Source organism: Erpetoichthys calabaricus, chromosome 3, assembly GCF_900747795.2.
Source record: "Erpetoichthys calabaricus chromosome 3, fErpCal1.3, whole genome shotgun sequence".
NCBI classification, from domain to species: domain Eukaryota; kingdom Metazoa; phylum Chordata; class Cladistia; order Polypteriformes; family Polypteridae; genus Erpetoichthys; species Erpetoichthys calabaricus.
In genome coordinates, this window is record NC_041396.2 from 97,181,216 (window position 1) to 97,201,142 (window position 19,927).

Here is a 19,927-nt window from a genome sequence, read left to right on the forward strand (position 1 = left end):
CTGCAGATGCTGTATTAATTACTGTTTAATTAATTCCAGACAACAGTACAAAAGCTGACCCCAATGCTGAGGACGTGGCTCGAGGCGATGATGGTGCTGCGTCTGTGCCGAACACATCTTCGGGCACTGGCTGCTCACACACCCCTGCCTCGGAAACCACTGTTTGATCATCTGGCCATGTGCTGATTGATGCAGTTCTGGAATCCCAAAATGAATTGGTGGATGCGGTGAGAGATGTAGTCAATGCACAACGGGATGTAGCCAATGAACTACGAAATATAAAGGCAGTATTGTGTGATATTAATCAAAAATTAAATGAATTTGTGAATAAATAAATGATGCATCTGCTTACCTGTTTTTACATTCTGTTAATTACATTCATTCGACATTGTAATGCTGTCCGGTGTGGCTGCTCATTTGGTGGACCAGGGTCCGGTTCATCATATCGCATCTCTTCAGGTACGGGCAAGCTACGAATGAGTGTCATATTATGTAGAATGCTACATGCTTGCACGATGCGACACACTTTCTGTGGACTATAGAGCAGCACTCCACCAGTCTTATCCAGGCAGCGCCAACGGCCCTTAAGCTGCCCTATAGTACGTTCTACCACCGCCCGAGCCCGAGAGTGGAGGTCAGTATAACGTCACTCTTGTTCAGTCAGTGGGTTGGCGAGAGGGGTGAGGAGCCACGTCTTCAGCGGGTACCCACTGTCACCTAAGTAATCGTGTTATATGGTTACATCGTACAGATAACGTACGACTGTGATTAAAAGGTAATAAATGTATTATCTTACCGAGAAGCTAGCCATCACGCACCGCACCATTTTCAAGTTTGTTCCCCACACTACTATTTCTCAAGATGAATGAATCATGAGTTGAGCCAGGCCATCTCGCAACAACATTAGTAAGGCGCATTTTCGCATCACTGATGATTTGCACATTAATAGAGTGAAAATGCTTTCTATTTACATAAACATATTCATTCTGTGAAGGTGCCTTTATAGCAATGTGTGTGCAGTCAACCGCTCCGATGACATTTGGAAAACTGGACATTGCTGCAAATTGCGCTTTGATGTTTTCCTGTTCAACCAGAGTGTACGGAAATCTGATATATCTGCTTGACAAGTGGATAATGCCATCCCATACATCTGGCATGACACGACTCAGTGATGACTGAGAAATACCGGATCGGTCAGCCAGTTCACGCTGAAAAGCTCCTGTGGCTAAAAATCCGAGAGTGGACAGAACTTGCAAAGGAGCAGGTAGAGCACAATTCCTCAAAGTCTGCCTTTGTAAAGCAGGTGCCAGTTCAGCACACAGCTCCAAGAGGATCGCTCTTGGAAATCTAAACTGACTTAGCAGCCAGTCATCATCATGTGCCAAGAAATCCTATGATCTCTGAATGCGCGTTCTCTTCTAATCCTTCCATTTGCGATGTCCTCTAACAACGCTAAAGCAGCCATGGCAGTGGAATAGTTTGGCCATTCTGTGCACAATTATATTGTTACAAATTGATTACAATCAGGTGCCTTAAGTTTATCAACGATATACAGTTAGTTTCAGTGTACAGTATATGATACAGCCACGTCAGGGATGTCGTTCTAAAATGAAAGGGAAACCACACAGGAACAGTAGCACTGCTTTGACGCTGGGTGCCGCCAGTCTGCAAAACCGAGCGGAGAACTTGTGTACGCCAGGGTTTGAGTTACTGTGGAAATGTGCGTGGCTTTACGCCAAGTTTAGGTTTTATACATCGCGATTTGAGCGTAGAAACGTTCGTATGCAACATTTCTGTGCGTACACACCGTTTATACATGAGGCCCCTGGTGTTTCCACCTATCACTGGACTTGCTTTTTCACAAAGCCAAGTCTCCATATTGTGTTCAAGCACCATTCTCTCTGTGTTATCCCCCTTTGTGTGTCACTCTGGTTTCTTCTGCTACTAGCCCTTTAATTACTCCCAATACTTTTGTCCTGGCCCCATAGATAGCTACTTCTTGGGTCAGGAGTAATTCCAGAATTGCTGCAGGAACACAACACCTTAGCTCTCTCTAGCACTCTTGGGTGTCCTATACCCCTGAGTCACTAGAAAGCACTAACAACACATACATCTCTTTCTAGCAGCTGATCAAACCACCAAACAGCTAAACTGTTCAATATTGGGATGTTTACTCTGTGGGAACCAGCCCGGACACAGACAGGCAGACACCGATGGTTTAGTCACCAACACACATTTATTCGCCATATGTACAATAGTTACCGCACACAACCCAGTGCCCTTGCACCACACACCCTCAGTCCAGGCCTCTTAAAATCTTGCCTTCCTTCACTGCCTCCACTCCTCTCCTCCGAGCTACGTCCTCTTCCACCCGACTCCAGCTGACGAATGGAGGGAGGCGGCCCCTTTTATGTTGCCCTGGATATGCTCCAGGTGCCCCTTGATGAACTTCCGCTGGCACGTCCTGGTGTGGCGGAAGTGCCGGCTGAGCACCTGGAAGCACTCCAGGTGTCCCTGGTTTTCCTTCTGCCAGCACCTCCAGGTGTGGTGGAAGTGCTGATGTCCAGGGCTTCATAGGCATCTGGGCGCCCCCTGGTGGTGACCACAGGCCCCTATAGGGTTGAGCTTCCATGCTCTGTTCCCATGGTCCCCATACCTACCAGGGCGGCTGCCCTGTCATGGTCCAGAGGAGGCGTAGTCCCTCTTCCAGTCCTTCCACAACTCTTAATTAGTTTCTGTCTGTGTCCCCGTGTTCTTGTTGACTTCATTTTAAAGTAACTTCGAGGATCCACTGTACTAATTACATTCATAATTTTATAAACTTCAAGCATTTCACCATTTTCAATCTCTGTTTGCTTTAACTGAAAAAGGTTTAACTCCTTCAGTCTTTCCTCATGATTTCAGCTCAGCCACTTCTCCCTGGACTATCTGTAGTGCAGCTATGTCTTTTTTATAGCCTGATGATATGCTTCAGCCAGGATTTATTTCATGGTTTAAGCATTGTTACCTAGTTTTTAAATTATTATTTATGCTGTAGTTTTTTTTATTATGCAATTTTTCTTAATATTGTTACGTTATTTATGGCTTAGCATTCATGTGTTGAGTATGTTGTAACAGTATGCTTTAGCCAGGGTCTCACCTCTGGATTGTGTTTAAATTCCTTTTTATGTATATTTTATTCATTTTGATTTTTTGTTTATGTCAATATTGCTACTTATGTTTGTTATTTGCCTATGTATTTATCAGCTTGACCTGCTATGTTTCATGTGTTTTGTGTGTACTTCCCAAGTTGTAGGGCCACCTGCCTATCATTGCATAGGGACTGCTCCCCGCCATATCAAGTCTGGGAAAACAAGCAGTCCCTTGTGGTTCATTGAATGTGCTTTGCATCTGCCTTTCTGTGTGAATTATTTGTTGTGTTTCTGGATTTTTTTTTACCTTTTGCTGTTATTCAGCCATTATGTTTTTTTTTGATTTGGTACTGGTTTGCCACTCAACTCCTTCTGTGTGTTTTTTGCTCCTTTGTTTTTCCAAAATAAATTTTTTATTTATAAAGATTCTTTGCCCATTTTGCTTTAGCCAGACTTTGATGGCTCCTTTTGCTCACTTTCATTTTTTTGCTCAGATCAGATTTGCCTGTGTTGATGGTTCACATTCATAAGTAAAAGTTACCAATATCTAACTGTAATGTGAACACATTCATGTTCCGAAATGGCTCACACACACACTTTGATACATTTGTGGAAGAGTTATCGGCATCACCAACAATAAAAAACCAAACACTGTATGTGAGATGACTCGTGGTGTTAAAACTGACAAAATGAATATGCTAGTAGCTAGGGTATACATTGTACTTTTCTCAGGAGATCGGCAAACAACTCATCGGCCCTACAGGTCGAGAAGGCAAACAAAAACACAGATGGCTAGCTTTTGCTGGTGCTGCTGCACCAAGAAATGTGTGTCTATGAGAAAAGAGCCAGTAATGGTGGGACCATGACTGTTGTCACAGCTCTACTTTATTGTTGTTTTGCTGTGCTGCTGTTACTGGCTGATGACGGCTGTACTCAGTCCATGCGTATACAGTATGTCGCATGGCCACAAACTGGATATGTATCCAATCTTGGACCACATACGAAAGTGACCACATAAAGTTATAGTTTTTAGGACGTTTAACTATATTGGTCAGTTCTCCAGCTACGACATACTTTATATATGCAGCTTAATTATACTCTTTGCTTTCTTTTTTTCTTTTTTTATAACATTTTATTGAATTTATTAAATCAAATAACATTCCATACAAGCGAGTCATGTTTTACAAAACTACGTTTGAAACAAATCAACCCTCATCCATGAGAAAGAGAGGTAGGCCAACTGCGTAAAACTTTAATAGTAAGAAAAATAAATAAATAGAGTAAAAAAAGGGAAGAGAATCCACTTCCTCAATTTAAATGCTTATTTTAAAATGCTATTGATTAGATCCTGCCAGGTTTTGAAGAAGTTATGTACAGCTCTTTGTTTTCTATGAGCTGGGGCCATCATTAAGTCACTGCAGTGGGACCACCCTCAGTCTTTTTGTTTCAGGCTGGGGAGTAGTCCCACAGAGGTTCAGTGATTGTGGTGCTGTGCATTTCGTATTGTGGGTTTTGTTTTCTTTGGATTTTTCTGGTATACTGAATTTTGCTTTTGGTTTCTGGATTTTAACTTTAGATAATATATTGGACTTGTTTGCCACGGATTGCCTTTTTTAGACAGATCCTTATAACTTATTTTACCTTTTTGACTATTTTTGCTTATTTAATTAATCTCTTCAATTATAATAATTATCTTTGTCTGATGAAGTCAGAGGTTTACGCACATCCTCTCCCCAGAAGGGCATTTTTGTGTATTTTTTCTAATTTTTAGTCTTTAGACTTTCCCATTTTAGGCCAGTGAAGGCTTAAAATCCTGCTTCTTGAGGTTTGGGGCCTGGTTGCCTGGGATAATGCCTATTTTAGTGTCAAACTTAGTGAAGTCCTTGTCTGGCTGATGGTATTTTTGGGCCTGCTCACTCCTTTCACCAGTTTGTGTTGCTGTATCATTACACCTGGATACCAAAACAATAGTCTAGGTGAAGCCATAGTAGTGTGTTATGCAGCTTAGGTATTATCCTCTTTTGACTTGTACCTGACATTCTATTCACCTTCTTAATGTCTTCTGTACACTGTCTCGTTGTAAGTCTATGTGTAATTCTGTACCTGTGCTAGATAGCCTCAAAAGAGAAACACTTGCAATCCTGGCCAAGAATGGTCTATCTATCTATCTATCTATCTATCTATCTATCTATCTATCTATCTATCTATCTATCTATCTATCTATCTATCTATCTATCTATCTATCTATCTATCTATCTATCTATCTATCTATCTATCTATCTATCTATCTATCTTTCTTGAATATTGTGCCTGTCATATCTATCTGTTGGGTTATATACAGGATAATAAAATCCCTGGATATAAGTTACTGAATGTATATGACAGCAAATTCCTCAGAATCCATGACCTGTAAACCTTTGCACATTATATTAAAACCATTCCATCAAGGAAAAAGTTTAAAAGCTGTTGCATAAAAAACAAATTACCTACATCTGCTAACCAAATTGTTTAAAATGTATTTAATGCATAGATCTTATTTGTATGTATTTTCAAACTATCAAAATATTCACCATACTTGTTTTAAAATTTTACATCCAATAATTCTACACATATTCTAGGAGGAGTACCACACAAAACTTTTTAACCTGGCTGCCAAATGTTGCTTCAGACTATGCTGCTTTTAGTGTTACAATTTATTTTTCAAATCTTCGCATCATTAAACATTTGAGATGTGAGTTTGACTGGCGACATGAATTGCTTTCATCTGGATGCCGCTCAGCATTCTCTGGCTCTGCTGTTGTTGAGAAGTAAAAACCAAATGGTAAGATTTAAACTTTGTCGCTTGGCAGGGAAACTCTCGCTTTCTAAGGTTTCAAACATATTTTGAGGTTTTTGATTCTGATATTTTTAAAAGGAAAGGGGAAATCACTTTATATATAATTTGATTCCTTGTTCCTTTTACCAGTCCTGTTTTAAAACTCTGATTTACAGTTCAGTAAAGGTCAATCACTTGTGCAGAGTTCCCATTTAGCAGAGGTAAAAGTAAACTTGCTTTTCTAAAGATTTTTCTTGTGTAAAAATGTTATTGTTTTATTGTGATTGCTTGCCTGTGCATAATGGCTGTAGCATTTTGGTTAAAATACTGTATGATGTGCGTGTGTGTGTGTGTGTGTGGGTGGGTGTGTGTGTGTGTGTGTGTTTGGGTGGCTTTGTTTGGATTTTGCCTCCCTCTGAGTCATGGACAATTTCAAGCATGTGCGCATCAGTTGTGGCCTGTTGTAGTTGCATCTTCATCTGTTAACAGTTATTCCCTATCTCCTTTACATTCTGTAGATTCTAGTTCACTGCTAGGCAGGCAAAGTGAGTTAATATGCTGGAAGAGTTATATTGCTCTCCAAAAGCCTTTTTTATTTATTATTTATTTATTATTTTAGCCTTTAATTTAATTTCACGTCATCAAAATATTATATGATGAGCTGAACAAATGTTTCACTATATAACATACAAACAGGACTCTTGTCTTAAAAAATAAAGGTGCTCATACCCCAGGTGGTCTCTGCATGCTCCAGCTTCCTCCCACTTTCCAAAGACATGCGGGTTAGGTCTTTATGCTAAATCATTCCCTGATTTTTATGTGTGTTTTTGTGTGTGTGTGTCCACCCTGTGCAGGGGATTCCTGTGCTTGTTACTTGCTGGGATATTCTCCAGTAACCATGCCATAGAAAACCAGGTTTAGAGGACAGATAGATTAACGTATACTATGATTTTACCTGTCCAAACCAGCTCTCACTTGCACATCAGCAATTGTTAAAACAAATAGAGAAATACTCTGAACAATTTCAATTACAAGTTAGCTCAGTGTTTCAGATTTAGCTGGAGGGAGGTTATTTCAACTTGTATATTTTGTATTCAGTATTTTCGTCATTTACATTCCCGAAACACACTGCTGTCGGCAAACTGATCCTCTGTAGTTAGTACAAGGGACTGAGGCAGTTGTGTGCGTGGCTGCGGCTTATGCCTACATGTACAAACAGTGGTGTGGCAGTCTGAGTAAATCTCATCACACATCACACATACCCTTGCTGCAAAATATTTAAAAGCAAAAATGTGGTATGTGTCTCTTGGATAAAGAAAATAAATAGCATAAAATACTTCAACTTTCAAATCAGTTAACTAAATCTCCCCTGAATATTATGTTATTTGTACATTTCCTAATATATTAAAATAAGAAAGTGCTTATTTTGCCACAGTTAAAATATGTAAATAGACAAACTTCAAAACAGTTTTTTCTGTTATTTAAATATCATTAATGGTATTTGTTTCCTTTATTGATGATAGCTAACTTATAAACCGTTTTCAATCAATCTCTTGGAGTTGTGTGGTGAATTGGAGCCCACATTACAGAGATCATCATGCAGAAATCATGCAGTCCCTGCTCGGTTACAGGTTTTAACCACCAGGTTTAGAAAATGGATGTATGCATGAATGGGTTGTGGATGGACAGATGGATGGATGGGCGGACGCATCATTGAAATATGCAATGAAACAAGATTTTCTGTTCACTTTATTGTTCTAATATCCAGAGTAGCTAAAATGTCAACACCAAAAAAGCCTGCATGTGACTTATGGACAGTTGAAACTTTCTGTAACTTTATGTCAATTTCCACGCCAAACAGGGCCAGATTGAGACCTATATAGGCCCTAAGCACTCAAAAGCACTCAAAAACTTTTATACAAAGTTATTGTCTGTTATACCTGCATTGTTATCACTCTTTAATTTAATATTGTTTTTTATCAGTATGCTGCTGCTGGAGTATGTGAATTTCCCCTTCAGATTAATAAAGTATCTATCTATCTATCTATCTATCTATCTATCTATCTATCTATCTATCTATCTATCTATCTATCTATCTATCTATCTATCTATCTAAAAGATTTTGGTGTCCCCATATATATGTAATTCAAAATATAAACAATAATAAACTGTAAAATAAAATGTAATTTTTTGAAATGAAACAAAACTTACAGTAAGATGGAAAATAGTGTTTATTTTGGTATACGTCCACTTTTTTTATATTTGAAAAGTTTTCTCTTACTTTTTCTAATTGCAAAGTTTTTGATCAGATCCTCAAAACTAATCTTGTGTAACACATCTGTTTCCATACATAGTAGAGATGAGGCATCCAGTCTCTATTATAAATATATTATTATTATTAATATATATATATGCAACCATCCATTATCCAACCCACTATATCCTAACTACAGGGTCATGGGGGTCTGCTGGAGCTAATCCCAGCTGACACAGGGCACAAGGCAGGAAACAAACCCCGGGCAGGGCGCCAGCCCACCGCAGTATGTATATATATATATATATATATATATATATATATATATATATATATATATATATATATATATATATATATATATATATACACACAGTATATGTATGTATGTAATTTTTTTCATTTAATGTGGGAGCCCCTTTTGTGGCACCTGCACCATTTGTAGTTTTGCACCATATGGTCTATTATAAATCCGGCAATGGAAACTTTTTGTGATGCCCCCTCCCATTCCCTAAGCATGTGCTTATTTTACTTAATGGTTATTCCAGCCCTGACACCAAGTTCATGTTTTGTAAATCTCAACTTTTGCCAAAGATCTGGGCATTAGCAAGTTTTTTTTCTTGAGGCATCAGGAGGTGTCACTTTTTTAAGAAGAATACGAAAAAGCAGTACATGGACAGGTGTGAACTTTTAAATCCTTAACTTTCGAAATTCTAATGTCATAGTCAGGAACATAAGGTCAGTGGAAATAAACACTAACTAAAAGTTGCCTTCCAAAGCTAAATATGCGTAAGTCATTAAGAATTTCTTTTAACTTTAACTTCAATCTCAATTTACCAAAGCTAAGATTCAGTCTGGTTTGTGTGACCATCTTAAGTAACTTCATTATATTGACATTAATAGCTATGAGTAACACCCACATGATGTTCACTGCCATGTAACTGGCAACAGGAATCATGGGCAACAACAATATGGCTGTGGACATCTAGCAAATACACAAACTTTTGGAGGCCATTTAAAGAAGTAACTAGAAAATGGTGACATAATGATAAAGATTCATAATCTGATTCAGTACTATAAAAATGCACACAAATAATTCTAGAAATCCAAGAGATTGTCATATGAGATTTAATCAATTTTGGATATTATAAGTGAATATTTAATCTTGTGATGACTCCTGTGAACAATATAATAGAAAGAGGTTCAGTCTTCTACATAAGAGAATATAATCAACAACAGAGAGTTAAAATCCTTAGACACCTCTTATCTACATGAAAAAGTTTGGGAACCCCTCTTAATTCTTTGGATTTTTGTTTATCATTGGCTGAGCTTTCAAAGTAGCAACTTCCTTTTAAAATATGACATGCCTTATGGAAACAATAGTAATTCAGCAGTGACATTACATTTATTGGATTAGCAGAAAATATACAATATGCATCATAACAAAATTAAACAGGTACATAAATTTGTTCACCACAACAGAGATATTACATCAATACTTAGTTGAGCCTCCTTTTCAAGTTCAAGCACTTTATTGTCATTGTGTAACACAACGAAATTACTTTTTTTTTTTTTTTTTTTTTTTAGTTCAAGCTTTTTTTTTTTTTTTTAGTTCAAGTTTGCAAATCTAACAGCCTGTAGATGCCCTCTATAGCCTTTGATGAGTGTCTGGATTCTGGATAGAGGTATTTTTGACCATTCTTCCATACAAAATCTCTCCACTTCAGTTAAATTTGATGGCTGCCGAGCATGGACAGCCTGCTTCACATCATCTCATAGATTTTCGATGATATTCAAGTCAGGGGACTGTGACGGCCATTCCAGAAAATTGTACTTCTCCCTCACCAGGTGGTGATCAGTTGACAGTTCCGCCCCTCTCTTCACCCTAGTGTCCAAGAAATGTGGCCGCAAGTCCGACGACACGACCACAAAGTCGATCATCAAACTGAGGCCTAGGGTGTCCTGATGCCAAGTGCACATATGAACACCCTTATCCTTGAACATGGTGTTCGTTATGGACAATCCATGACGAGCACAGAAGTCCGATAACAAAACACCACTTGGGTTCAGATCGGGGGGTCCATTCCTCCCAATCACGCCCTTCCAGGTCTCACTGTCATTATCCACGTGAGCATTGAAGTTCTCCCAACAGTACGAGGGAGTCCCCAGATGGTATGCCCTCTAGCATCTCCTCCAGGGACTCCAAAAAGGGTGGGTACTCCATACTGCTGTTTGGCGCATATGCGCAAACAACAGTTAGGACCCGTCCCCCCACCTGAAGGCAGAGGGAGGCTACCCTCTCTTCCACCGAGGTAAACCCCAATGAACAGGTTCCAAGTCTGGGGGCAATAAGTATACCCACACCTGCTTGGCGTCTCTCACCGGGGGCAACACCAGAGTGATAGAGAGTCCAGCCCCTCACAAGGAGATTGGTTCCAGAGTCCAAGCTGTGCGTCGAGGTGAGCCCGACTATATCTAGCCTCTCGACCTCGCGCACTAGCTCAGGCTACTTCCCCTTCAGAAAGGTGACATTCCACATCCCAAGAGCCAGCTTCTGTAGCCGAGGGATGGACCACCAAGGTCCCCGCCTTCGGCCACCACCCAACTCACACTGCACCCGACCTCCTTGGCTCTTCCCATAGGTGGTGAGCCCATGAGAAGGGAGACCCACGTTGCCTCTTCGGGCTATGCCCGGCCAAGCCCCATGGGTGCAAACCCAGCCACCAGGCGCTCGCAATCAAGCCCCACCTCTAGGCCTGGCTCCAGAGTGGGGTCCTGGTGACCCGCATCCAGGCGAGGGAAAATGCCGTCCAAATTTTTTGTTCTTCATAGGAGGTTTTTGTTGAACCGCTCTTTGTCTCATCCCTCACCTTAAAGGATTTCCATTTCATACTATTTGTGTCCCATTCTGCATTCCATTAAAGAGTTGTAACCATGTTCTGGGTGGCTATTAATTGTTGGAGCAGGCAAGAATGAGAAAGGTGGATGTTGTTGTTTTAAAGTATTAAAACTAGTCTCCACTAATAAATGACTCCTCACTTGATTCATGGCAATTGCTCTCTGTCTAAAAGAGGAAAGATTTCTGGCTGCTTTAGCAGATATGGCACTTTTTGTTTTAGTCTAGTCCTTTTTACTTTCAGCTGGAGCTACAGCTGATGATTTTTACAGCCATCTTTAAACATGAAACATTGCACCTGGAGGCCTCCTTCATTGTAGATGGGGAATTCAATGATTATAATTTAATAAAATGCCACCAAAATACTTTCAGCATTCTTCATTTCCATCTAGAGGAAATAACACCTTGAATAGTTGTTATTCCACTATTATAGGAATGGCATGTTAACATGTCAGTAACTCTGACCATGACTCTGGTATACCACTTCTTTTGTACATACGTATATGCCCTGCAAAGTGTGACAGTTGTTCACTGTTAGTCAGACAGAATCAATGGAGAAAATTTAAAGGCCTAATGTAATTTAGAACAATCTGACCTAGAGATGCAGATTTTTTATCATATTTAAAAATCAATACTGGACCCTCTTAGGTCAATTAATCAATATATATATATTGTAACAAGGTGCTATATAAGCGCCCAACCTGACACAGATTGGACACGGGTGACACGTATAAAAATAAATAAACTGTTTATTTTCTTCAGCTGGAGGGCACGTCTTCCCCGTGTCCCCCAGCCACAACAAAATCCCAAGCACAAACTCAAAACACACATGGTATAGCACCACACTCCTCTCTTCTACCACCACTCCTCCACAAGCTTTGTCCTCCTCCTCTCGACTCGCCATTGAGTGGTAGTTGCTGGCTCCTTTTTGGCCCACCAGGAAGTGCTCCAGGTGCTTGATCACCTGTTTCTGGTTGCACTCCTGGGTGGGGCTGAAGATTTGTCCAGATGGACTCTGGAGCCCATGCAGCGCCCCCTGGCAGCCACCCCAGATCCCAACAGGGCTGTGGAGAACTCCATCTCCCATGGAGCCCTGTGGAAGGCTGAGGCACCGCTCCAACCCAGGGGGGCAGCCATCCAGCATCCAGGGGGAGGTATTGCACTGTCCAGGGCTGCTCCCCCTGAATATATAGTGAAGGGGTGTCCTGGCCGGGCACTACATAATGGATTTAGATCAGGTTTTTTTCTATTATTTGCTTGAACATTCTGGTTGATTTTGCGACTTTTCTCATTGCACTAACAATCATAGTTTGCCTGTAGGAGTGATATATTCGCGCTAATCCGAGACAGAGGCTGCGGGCCAAGGGGAGGCAGAAGCGTTACGTCAGGAGTGGGGACTGTCCCGTTTCACTTCTATGCGGGTGGAGCCGCAGGAGACAACTAGTATGAAATAAGTTAAAGTAAACAATGATTCAGTGTTCATCTGTTCATCGATTAGTCAGTTACTCAGGAATTCAAACAACATTGTTAGAGATAAAATTAAAAAAAGGACACAGGGAAAAGTTTAATAATAAACACAACAAAACAACAGAGCTCAAAAACGTCAGTACTAAGAATCATTGTGGCTTGAAGAATCAGCCTTTTCTTAAGCTTGAGCCAGAGGCAGTCCCTGCTAAATTGGTGCTCCTAGGTTGTGATAAAGCAAGTTCAGAGGGTGGTTTTATTGTGTTAAAATATATAAAAGGGTTTAACTGATTTCTTTAGCTCAATTCATTATTTTTGTTTGTGCTGATAGGAGGTGTGCGCTGGCTTAACGTGATCATTACCGGTTAAGAAGTGATAGTAATCACCTGGCACTGGCTGCGGGTCGAATTGAATATAAAAAGGGAATGTGAGTGCAGGAAGAGGGTTTTTTTGGGTTGATTTTTGTGAGAGAGCAATCACTATTCAGAGGGGTATACTAGAGTGAGTGGGAGAAAAAAGCTGCAACATGCTGAAGATCAAAAGAAAGGTGCAAGACAGAGGGCTGTGAGAGGGCTGCAGGTCGTAGCAGTGACCCTGTCTGCTCCACTGCTCAGAGAACAAAGACCATGGGAACATAAAGAAGGTGGGAGAAGCAAGACACAACTGCATCCGATGAAGGACAACATGTACTGGGAGTTACAGCAGCCATTATTAATGCAGTTCAGGTCTGCATGGCGGATTGGGATGTGGCGGGCTCCTGTATTCCAGACAAGGACAGAAACAGGAAAAGAGGAACATAAAAAGGGTTTTACCACTCTGTTTTGGGATTTTAACTTATTTATTTATTTGGATTGATTATTTGTTGAACATCCCAGAAATACTAATTGGTTTTAAGGCACAGATTTTATTGGATATATTTACTTGAATTATTTATTGACTTTTGAGTACAGGTATGCACTGCTTTGCACATTTTCTGCACTTGTAATTCTCTGCTTTAATAAATGTCACCATTCTTCTGATTTTAAAGTCTCCACTTCTCTGCTCACTTGCCCTTGTCCATCCTTAGTTCATCATTATCAATGTCCCAGGAAATGAAGGTAATGCCCATAGCTGCAGGTGCCATGCATCACATGCTGTAGGTAATAGTAAAAGTAGCCATTGCCAGGAAGGTGTGGGTGAGGATGAGAATGTGCCCAAGGATGAAATGTGAACATGTGACAATTAAACTCTTCAACTAAATCTCAAAGTCATGCATCCAAATAGAAACGCCAGGTAAAAACTGTAATCTAAGTTTGTGACTTTCTCAACTTTAATGTTTGCAAGAAAATGTGTCAGAAGCCTCAGCAATACATGTTAAAATTACTGCTAAATTTTGATTCCCTATTCAAGGTGAAAAAAACAAATAAGACAAAATATATATGCTGATTGTAGTGATGAGTGAAATGATTTGTGCAAAATATAATTCAAGGTCTGCGGTGGGTTGGCACCCTGCCCAGGATTGTTTCCTGCCTTGTGCCCTGTGTTGGCTGGGATTGGCTCCAGCGGACCCCCGTGGCCCTGTGTTCGGATTCAGCGGGTTGGAAAATGGATGGATGGATGGATAATTCAAGGTGACACTCAGTGTTTCGCTTCCCAAAAAAACCACAAAACAAATGGCATTTCGCTTCTAGTGAAATTAATTTCATTGGCACAAGAAGAAAGGCATTTATTTCTTGTCTGGAAGAATTTACTTGCATTAAATGCATATGCCATGTCATTTGGTGTTTAAATAAAAATCTCTAATGAAGCAAACCACTGACCAATCCAGAGGTGTTTCTCTATAAATGTTGCTAATAGAAGGGGAGCTAGCTGAGTTGAGAATTTCCTATAAAATTTGACAGGGTAGCCATCAGGGCCTGCTGCTTTCCCACTCTGCAGTGAGTTTATAGCATCTAGTAATTCTGATAGTGCCATAGGTTTATCCAATTCCTCTGCACTAAGAGTATCTATTTGTGGTATCTGTAATGCATCCAGAAATGCATTAGATTGTGTCTTGTCTTCTTTAATCTCAGTAGAATATAAAGATTTGTAGTAGTCTCTAAATGTGTGCATTATATTTTTATGGTCAATGATTTTGTCTCCATTTGTGTGATTTTTACAAGAAGCGAAATGCCATTTGTTTTGTGATTTTTTTGGGAAGCGAAACACTGAGTGTCACCTTGAATTATATTTTGCACAAATCACTTCACTCATCACTACAATCAGCATATATATTTTGTCTTATTCGTTTTTTTCACCGTGAATGGGGAATCAAAATTTAGCAATAATTTTAACATGTATTTCTGTGGCTTCTGACACATTTTCTTGCAAACATTAAAGTTGAGAAAGTCACAAACAGATTACAGTTTTTACCTGGCCTTTCTGTTTGGATTGCTGGGATTTCATTGCGAACTTCTTGCTTGTGGATTTGTTGAGCTAAGATCTTATTAGCTTTCTCTCCATGTTCATAATAATGATGTCTTGATTTAAATATGAGTTGTCCAGTTTCTTTAGTTTTTCTTTTAGCCTTTTCCTATGAAGTGCCTCACTTGGACACCTGGCATGTTCTTGATCTATTCTAGCAATTTTGTTGATTACTAAGATTACTAGAAGATTAAGACTAGATTACTGTAACGCAATCCTCTCAGGAATACCCAAAAAAGACATAAATTGTTTGCAACTAGTGCAGAATGCAGCTGCTAGAATCCTAACCAGGAAAAGAAAATCCGAGCACATCTCTCCAGTTTTGATGTCACTATACTGGTTACCTGTGTCATTCAGGATTGACTTTAAAATTCTGCTTATTGTTTATAAAGCCTTAAATAATCTTGTCCCAACTTATATATCGGAATGTCTGACATTTTATATTCCAAATCGTAACCTCAGATCCTCAAATGAGTGTTTCCTTAGAATTCCAAGAGCAAAACTTAAAAGAAGTGGTGAGACGGCCTTCTGCTGTTATGCACCTAAAATCTGGAATAGCCTGCCAATAGGAATTCGCCAGGCTAATACAGTGGAGCACTTCAAAAAACTGCTGAAAACACATTATTTTAATATGGCCTTCTCATAACTTCACTGTAATTTAATCCTGATACTCTGTATATCCAATTCATTATAATAACTATTCATGGTGGCTCTAAAATCTGTACTAACCCCTACTCTCTCTTCTGTTTCCTTTTCCGGTGTCCTTTTGGTGGTGGCGCATCTACTCAAAGCACCATGATGTTCCAACAGTGATGGATTAAAAGCCAGAAGTCTGCATGACCATCATCATCAAGTCCTTCCGTGAGAACCCTAACTACAAAGAGGACTATTTCATTTATGTTAGGTAGAATGCCCAGAGGGGACTGGGCGGTCTCGTGGCCTGGAACCCCTGCAGATTTTAGTTTTTTCTCCAGCCGTTTTTTTTGTTTTGTTTTTTCTGTCCCCCCTGGCCATCGGACCTTACTCTTTTTCTATGTTAACTAATGTTGTCTTATTTTAATTTCTTATTTTGTCTTTTATTCTTCTTTTCTTCATTATGTAAAGCACTTTCAGCTATTTTTTTGTATGAAAATGTGCTATATAAATAAATGTTGTTGATTAGCTCTGATACCTTCTTGGTTTCCAATTTATTTCTGTGGGAAAGATATGAGATCATCTGTCCTCTTAAGAAGGCCTTCAAGGTTACCCGGAGTGTTCCTGCAGAAACCTCTGAGGATGTATTTGTCTTCTAAAAAAATAGATTTTTTTGGGATATAAATTCTGTACAGTTCTCGTCTGCTAATAAAAGTGGATTAAGACACCATCTGCAAGATAAGTATGTGGGGCATAGTGATTTTAGCTCCAAAATCAAGATCAAAATCAATCAGAAGTAACAATAGCGTCGTACTTACAAGATTTAATCATAGGCAAGAAGTTATCTACAAAGAAATAATCAATTCTTGAGTAGCAATGATGTACCGGTGAGTAGAAGGAATATGCTCTTGAGTTTGGGTTTAGAAATCTCCAGGGGCTGATAAGTTGTGGTCAGTGACAAACTGTGTAATTGTCTTTGCAGTGTTAGATGTCATCATCCCTGTGGCAGGAGACCTATCTAGGTCAGAAGTCCTTCTCGAAGACAAGGTAGTACTAGGCTGCTTTGAAGAAAAAAAGTCAGAAGTGCATAAGGGCAAAACTCACCTGGGAGGAGTGGAGGTGCAAGAGAAGAAACGAGGATTATTTGCTGTGCTGTGCTGTGTCATATAAGAGGAACCAAACCCCTTAGAGGTATTTTGATGAATAAAAGAGCATAAACTGAATCCATGATAGCGTTTATACTATTGTATCTAGGGTCTGGGGCACTCTGTTGCTTTTATTCTATCTCAAAAGTCTTTAAACTTCCCCCAAATCTTTTTAGTAAGTTTCTAGATTTGTGTCTGTGAAATAAATTCTAGTGTTAGTTTTGCAAAACTGTATTTGAATTGAAATTTACTTTTTTGCTCATCACTAATTTCCAGTATATGCTTTTAATATTATTAAAGTATGCCACATGTGCTAAGTACTATTTTTCACTTTAGCTGCAAATTTAATAAAACCAAACAATACCAAACGTTAATATTACACTACACTAAATTCCATCATGAAGACCACTAGTAATTGCAAATGTCTTCTGAATGTTATTCCAGCAGCAGTATTTACATTATTATATGGACGATGTAGTTGTTTGCAAAGGAATTCCTGGAATATTGGACATTCCTTCTTTATGTTGATAGTCTGATCTCACAAGCAGTACATAATACAGGCTTATTATTAACTACAAAATAAGATTAGTATTTGTCACCTGGTGTTAAAATATTTTACAGTTATGCATAGAATAAAACTATTGACATTTTCCATAAAACACTGCAAAAATCACATAAAATAAATGATTTTTGGCTCCAGACTTCTCAAATGTCTAACTGTTGATTTTTTTAATTCACATTTTGTTTTCTTTGGTCACTCCATTACTGTAAAACAAGAGAAGACTCACGTCACAATGTGAGGACACTGAATCTGTCCCCAAGAACATGGCTGGTAATCTGGCTTTACGTAGGTCTCCACACCATCCTCCACTACACAGCTCACTGAGCGGGTCACCACATATGCACACCAGTTCCTAAAAAAACAAAAGAAGAATATAATGAAAATTTACACGCAAAGTCAAAAATACAGAGATTTGTTTTCCAGCGTGTGCAGAATATTAAAAATGCATTGCACAAAGTCCTACTCCTACTGGACAGGGTTAGAGACTGTATGGTATCTTAGTTGATAATCATTTTAATAAGCTCTAAACATGCAACTTGTCATAATGCAGTATGTTTTTATCACTTCAAATGAAGGGAAATAATAACGAAGAACTGAAGTATTTGAAATCTGGATAATTTTTGATCCAATTTAATTTCCACAATCCCCTTTAAATTATGCACATACAAGGAAACACCATCCTCAGACTCCTTGTATTCTCTTCACTGTTCTGTCCCTGCTACTTGATATAACTCTATCAAACATCACCGGTCAACAGTCAAGCCACTAACACTGTGGCATTTTGTCCGGCTTAGTGGTCCCTATACATTAACACATATTACACTGAAGTCCATAAACATCTATTGCTTTATTTTCTTTAATGAGGAACATGTTCCTGTATTCATAAAACTTGCATAACGCTTTTTCACAGTGAGCCAGATATGACAAATGCACAGCCTGTTATTAATGTATATCTGTGGATAGGCTAAACATATTCTGCCAATAATACACACAAAGACCAGTAGGGGTTTCTGTTACAAAACTTTAGAGGATACATTTAAGAACTGGACTAAAACTCTAATTTGACTTCTTTATGTTTTTAAACTTGAGCTCATCAAATAAATGTATTCTTATACTTTTCATTTACTCATTTAGAAGCTTTATTAAAAATTAAATCTAAATACTGTACATATAATATATCCATCCATTCTTAAACCTGCCTAGTCCAATTTAGAGTTGCAGTGATCTTCAGCCTATCCCAGTGTCATGAAGTGCCAGGCTGGAACCAAACCCTGGAAGCGGCTCACACTTACAACCATATCTACTGTGCACTTAATATACAGAGACTAGGTCATTTTATTGTAACATAATGCATTAATGCACAGGGGTAGAAACACTAAACTGGCATACCATCTTATTAATTTTGCAAAATGAATAACACTTGACTCATTCATTTCATATTTATCTTGACTCCTGCTTCAGTAGGTTGGGAATATTTACATCATTCACTCAGGGATTAGATTCCAGTCCTAATTAGGCCATGTATTTTTATTCATATAAAAAACAGCTTCCTTTGCTCTTTATCGACGTCTGTATTTTTCTAATGATATCAGTATATTCTTTTTTTTTTTGAGGCAACTTTATTTTTGCATAGTCATATGCAGTTCTAGGAACAAAACCTAAACAAAGCAGACTCAATCACTCTGAGCCAATTTATAGACACAAATTAACTAAACTTCTGTTTGGGATTAAAAGCAGACAGACAGTTCATGCAGCAGCTGAGATAACATGAAAACTCGGTAGAGTTGTTTACAGTTGGAGCACAGGGAGGTTAAGCAGCTTACTCAGGGACCCATAGTACATCAGAGGTGGATACCGATTATGCACCCTTGTGGTTTAAAGTTCAGTCTCTTGGTCAAGAAATTAAACTGCCTGCCTAAAATCTAAACTACTATCCCTTTACCAAGAAACAAACTCAAGTCCCTGGAGTTTTGAGGCAGGATTTCTAACCACTGCACGTCCTTGTCGTCCACATTATGGGAATGAAAAGCTACTTTCATTTTGTTCTGTTCACTATTTATGTAGAAATGTTTAAATGTGTATACAGTATGCTCTAAATTGTACAATAAAGTGTGAAGTGGAGGGGTCACGATGTAGATGGACACCTTTTCAAACAGATTTAAAAAGTAATTCTTTTTGGTAACGTTTAATATGAGCTGAATAAAGAAAATTTAAAGAAAAACTGAAAGAAGGCTAATATTACATTAGTTATATTTATGGCACAGAGTTAAATAATGAAAGCATTTTGCTGCACAGTTCAATCTAAAAGGTCTCGCTACCCAGAGACCACTTTCCAACCAGGCAGACGTGGAATCATTTTAAAAGGATTCATAGCTAAAGGAAGGGCACAATGCCAGGGCCTTTCATGTGGTCCAGTGGGGCAATTGCAGGGTGTCCATTGTTGTGTTACATGTGAGATGGATGCCATTACAGTGAATTCCTGTTTTGCACCACCCACTACACTTCCTTGTTTGTACATCTTCATTTAGCCAGCAGTTGTTTTCCATTGCCACCTACACGACTTTTCCCACTGTATGTATTGCTCG

The 19,927-nt window shown here is 39.0% G+C and overlaps 1 protein-coding gene across 1 annotated transcript in view; it reads right to left on the bottom strand.

Annotated features, from left to right (window-relative positions):
* emilin1b (elastin microfibril interfacer 1b) overlaps positions 1-19,927 on the bottom strand; it is a 196,915-nt gene that overhangs the window by 43,464 nt on the left and 133,524 nt on the right. Inside the window, exon 2 of the mRNA XM_028797220.2 lies at positions 17,569-17,694. Coding sequence (XP_028653053.2) covers positions 17,569-17,694 — 126 coding nt within the window. The remainder of the gene's footprint in view (positions 1-17,568; positions 17,695-19,927) is intronic.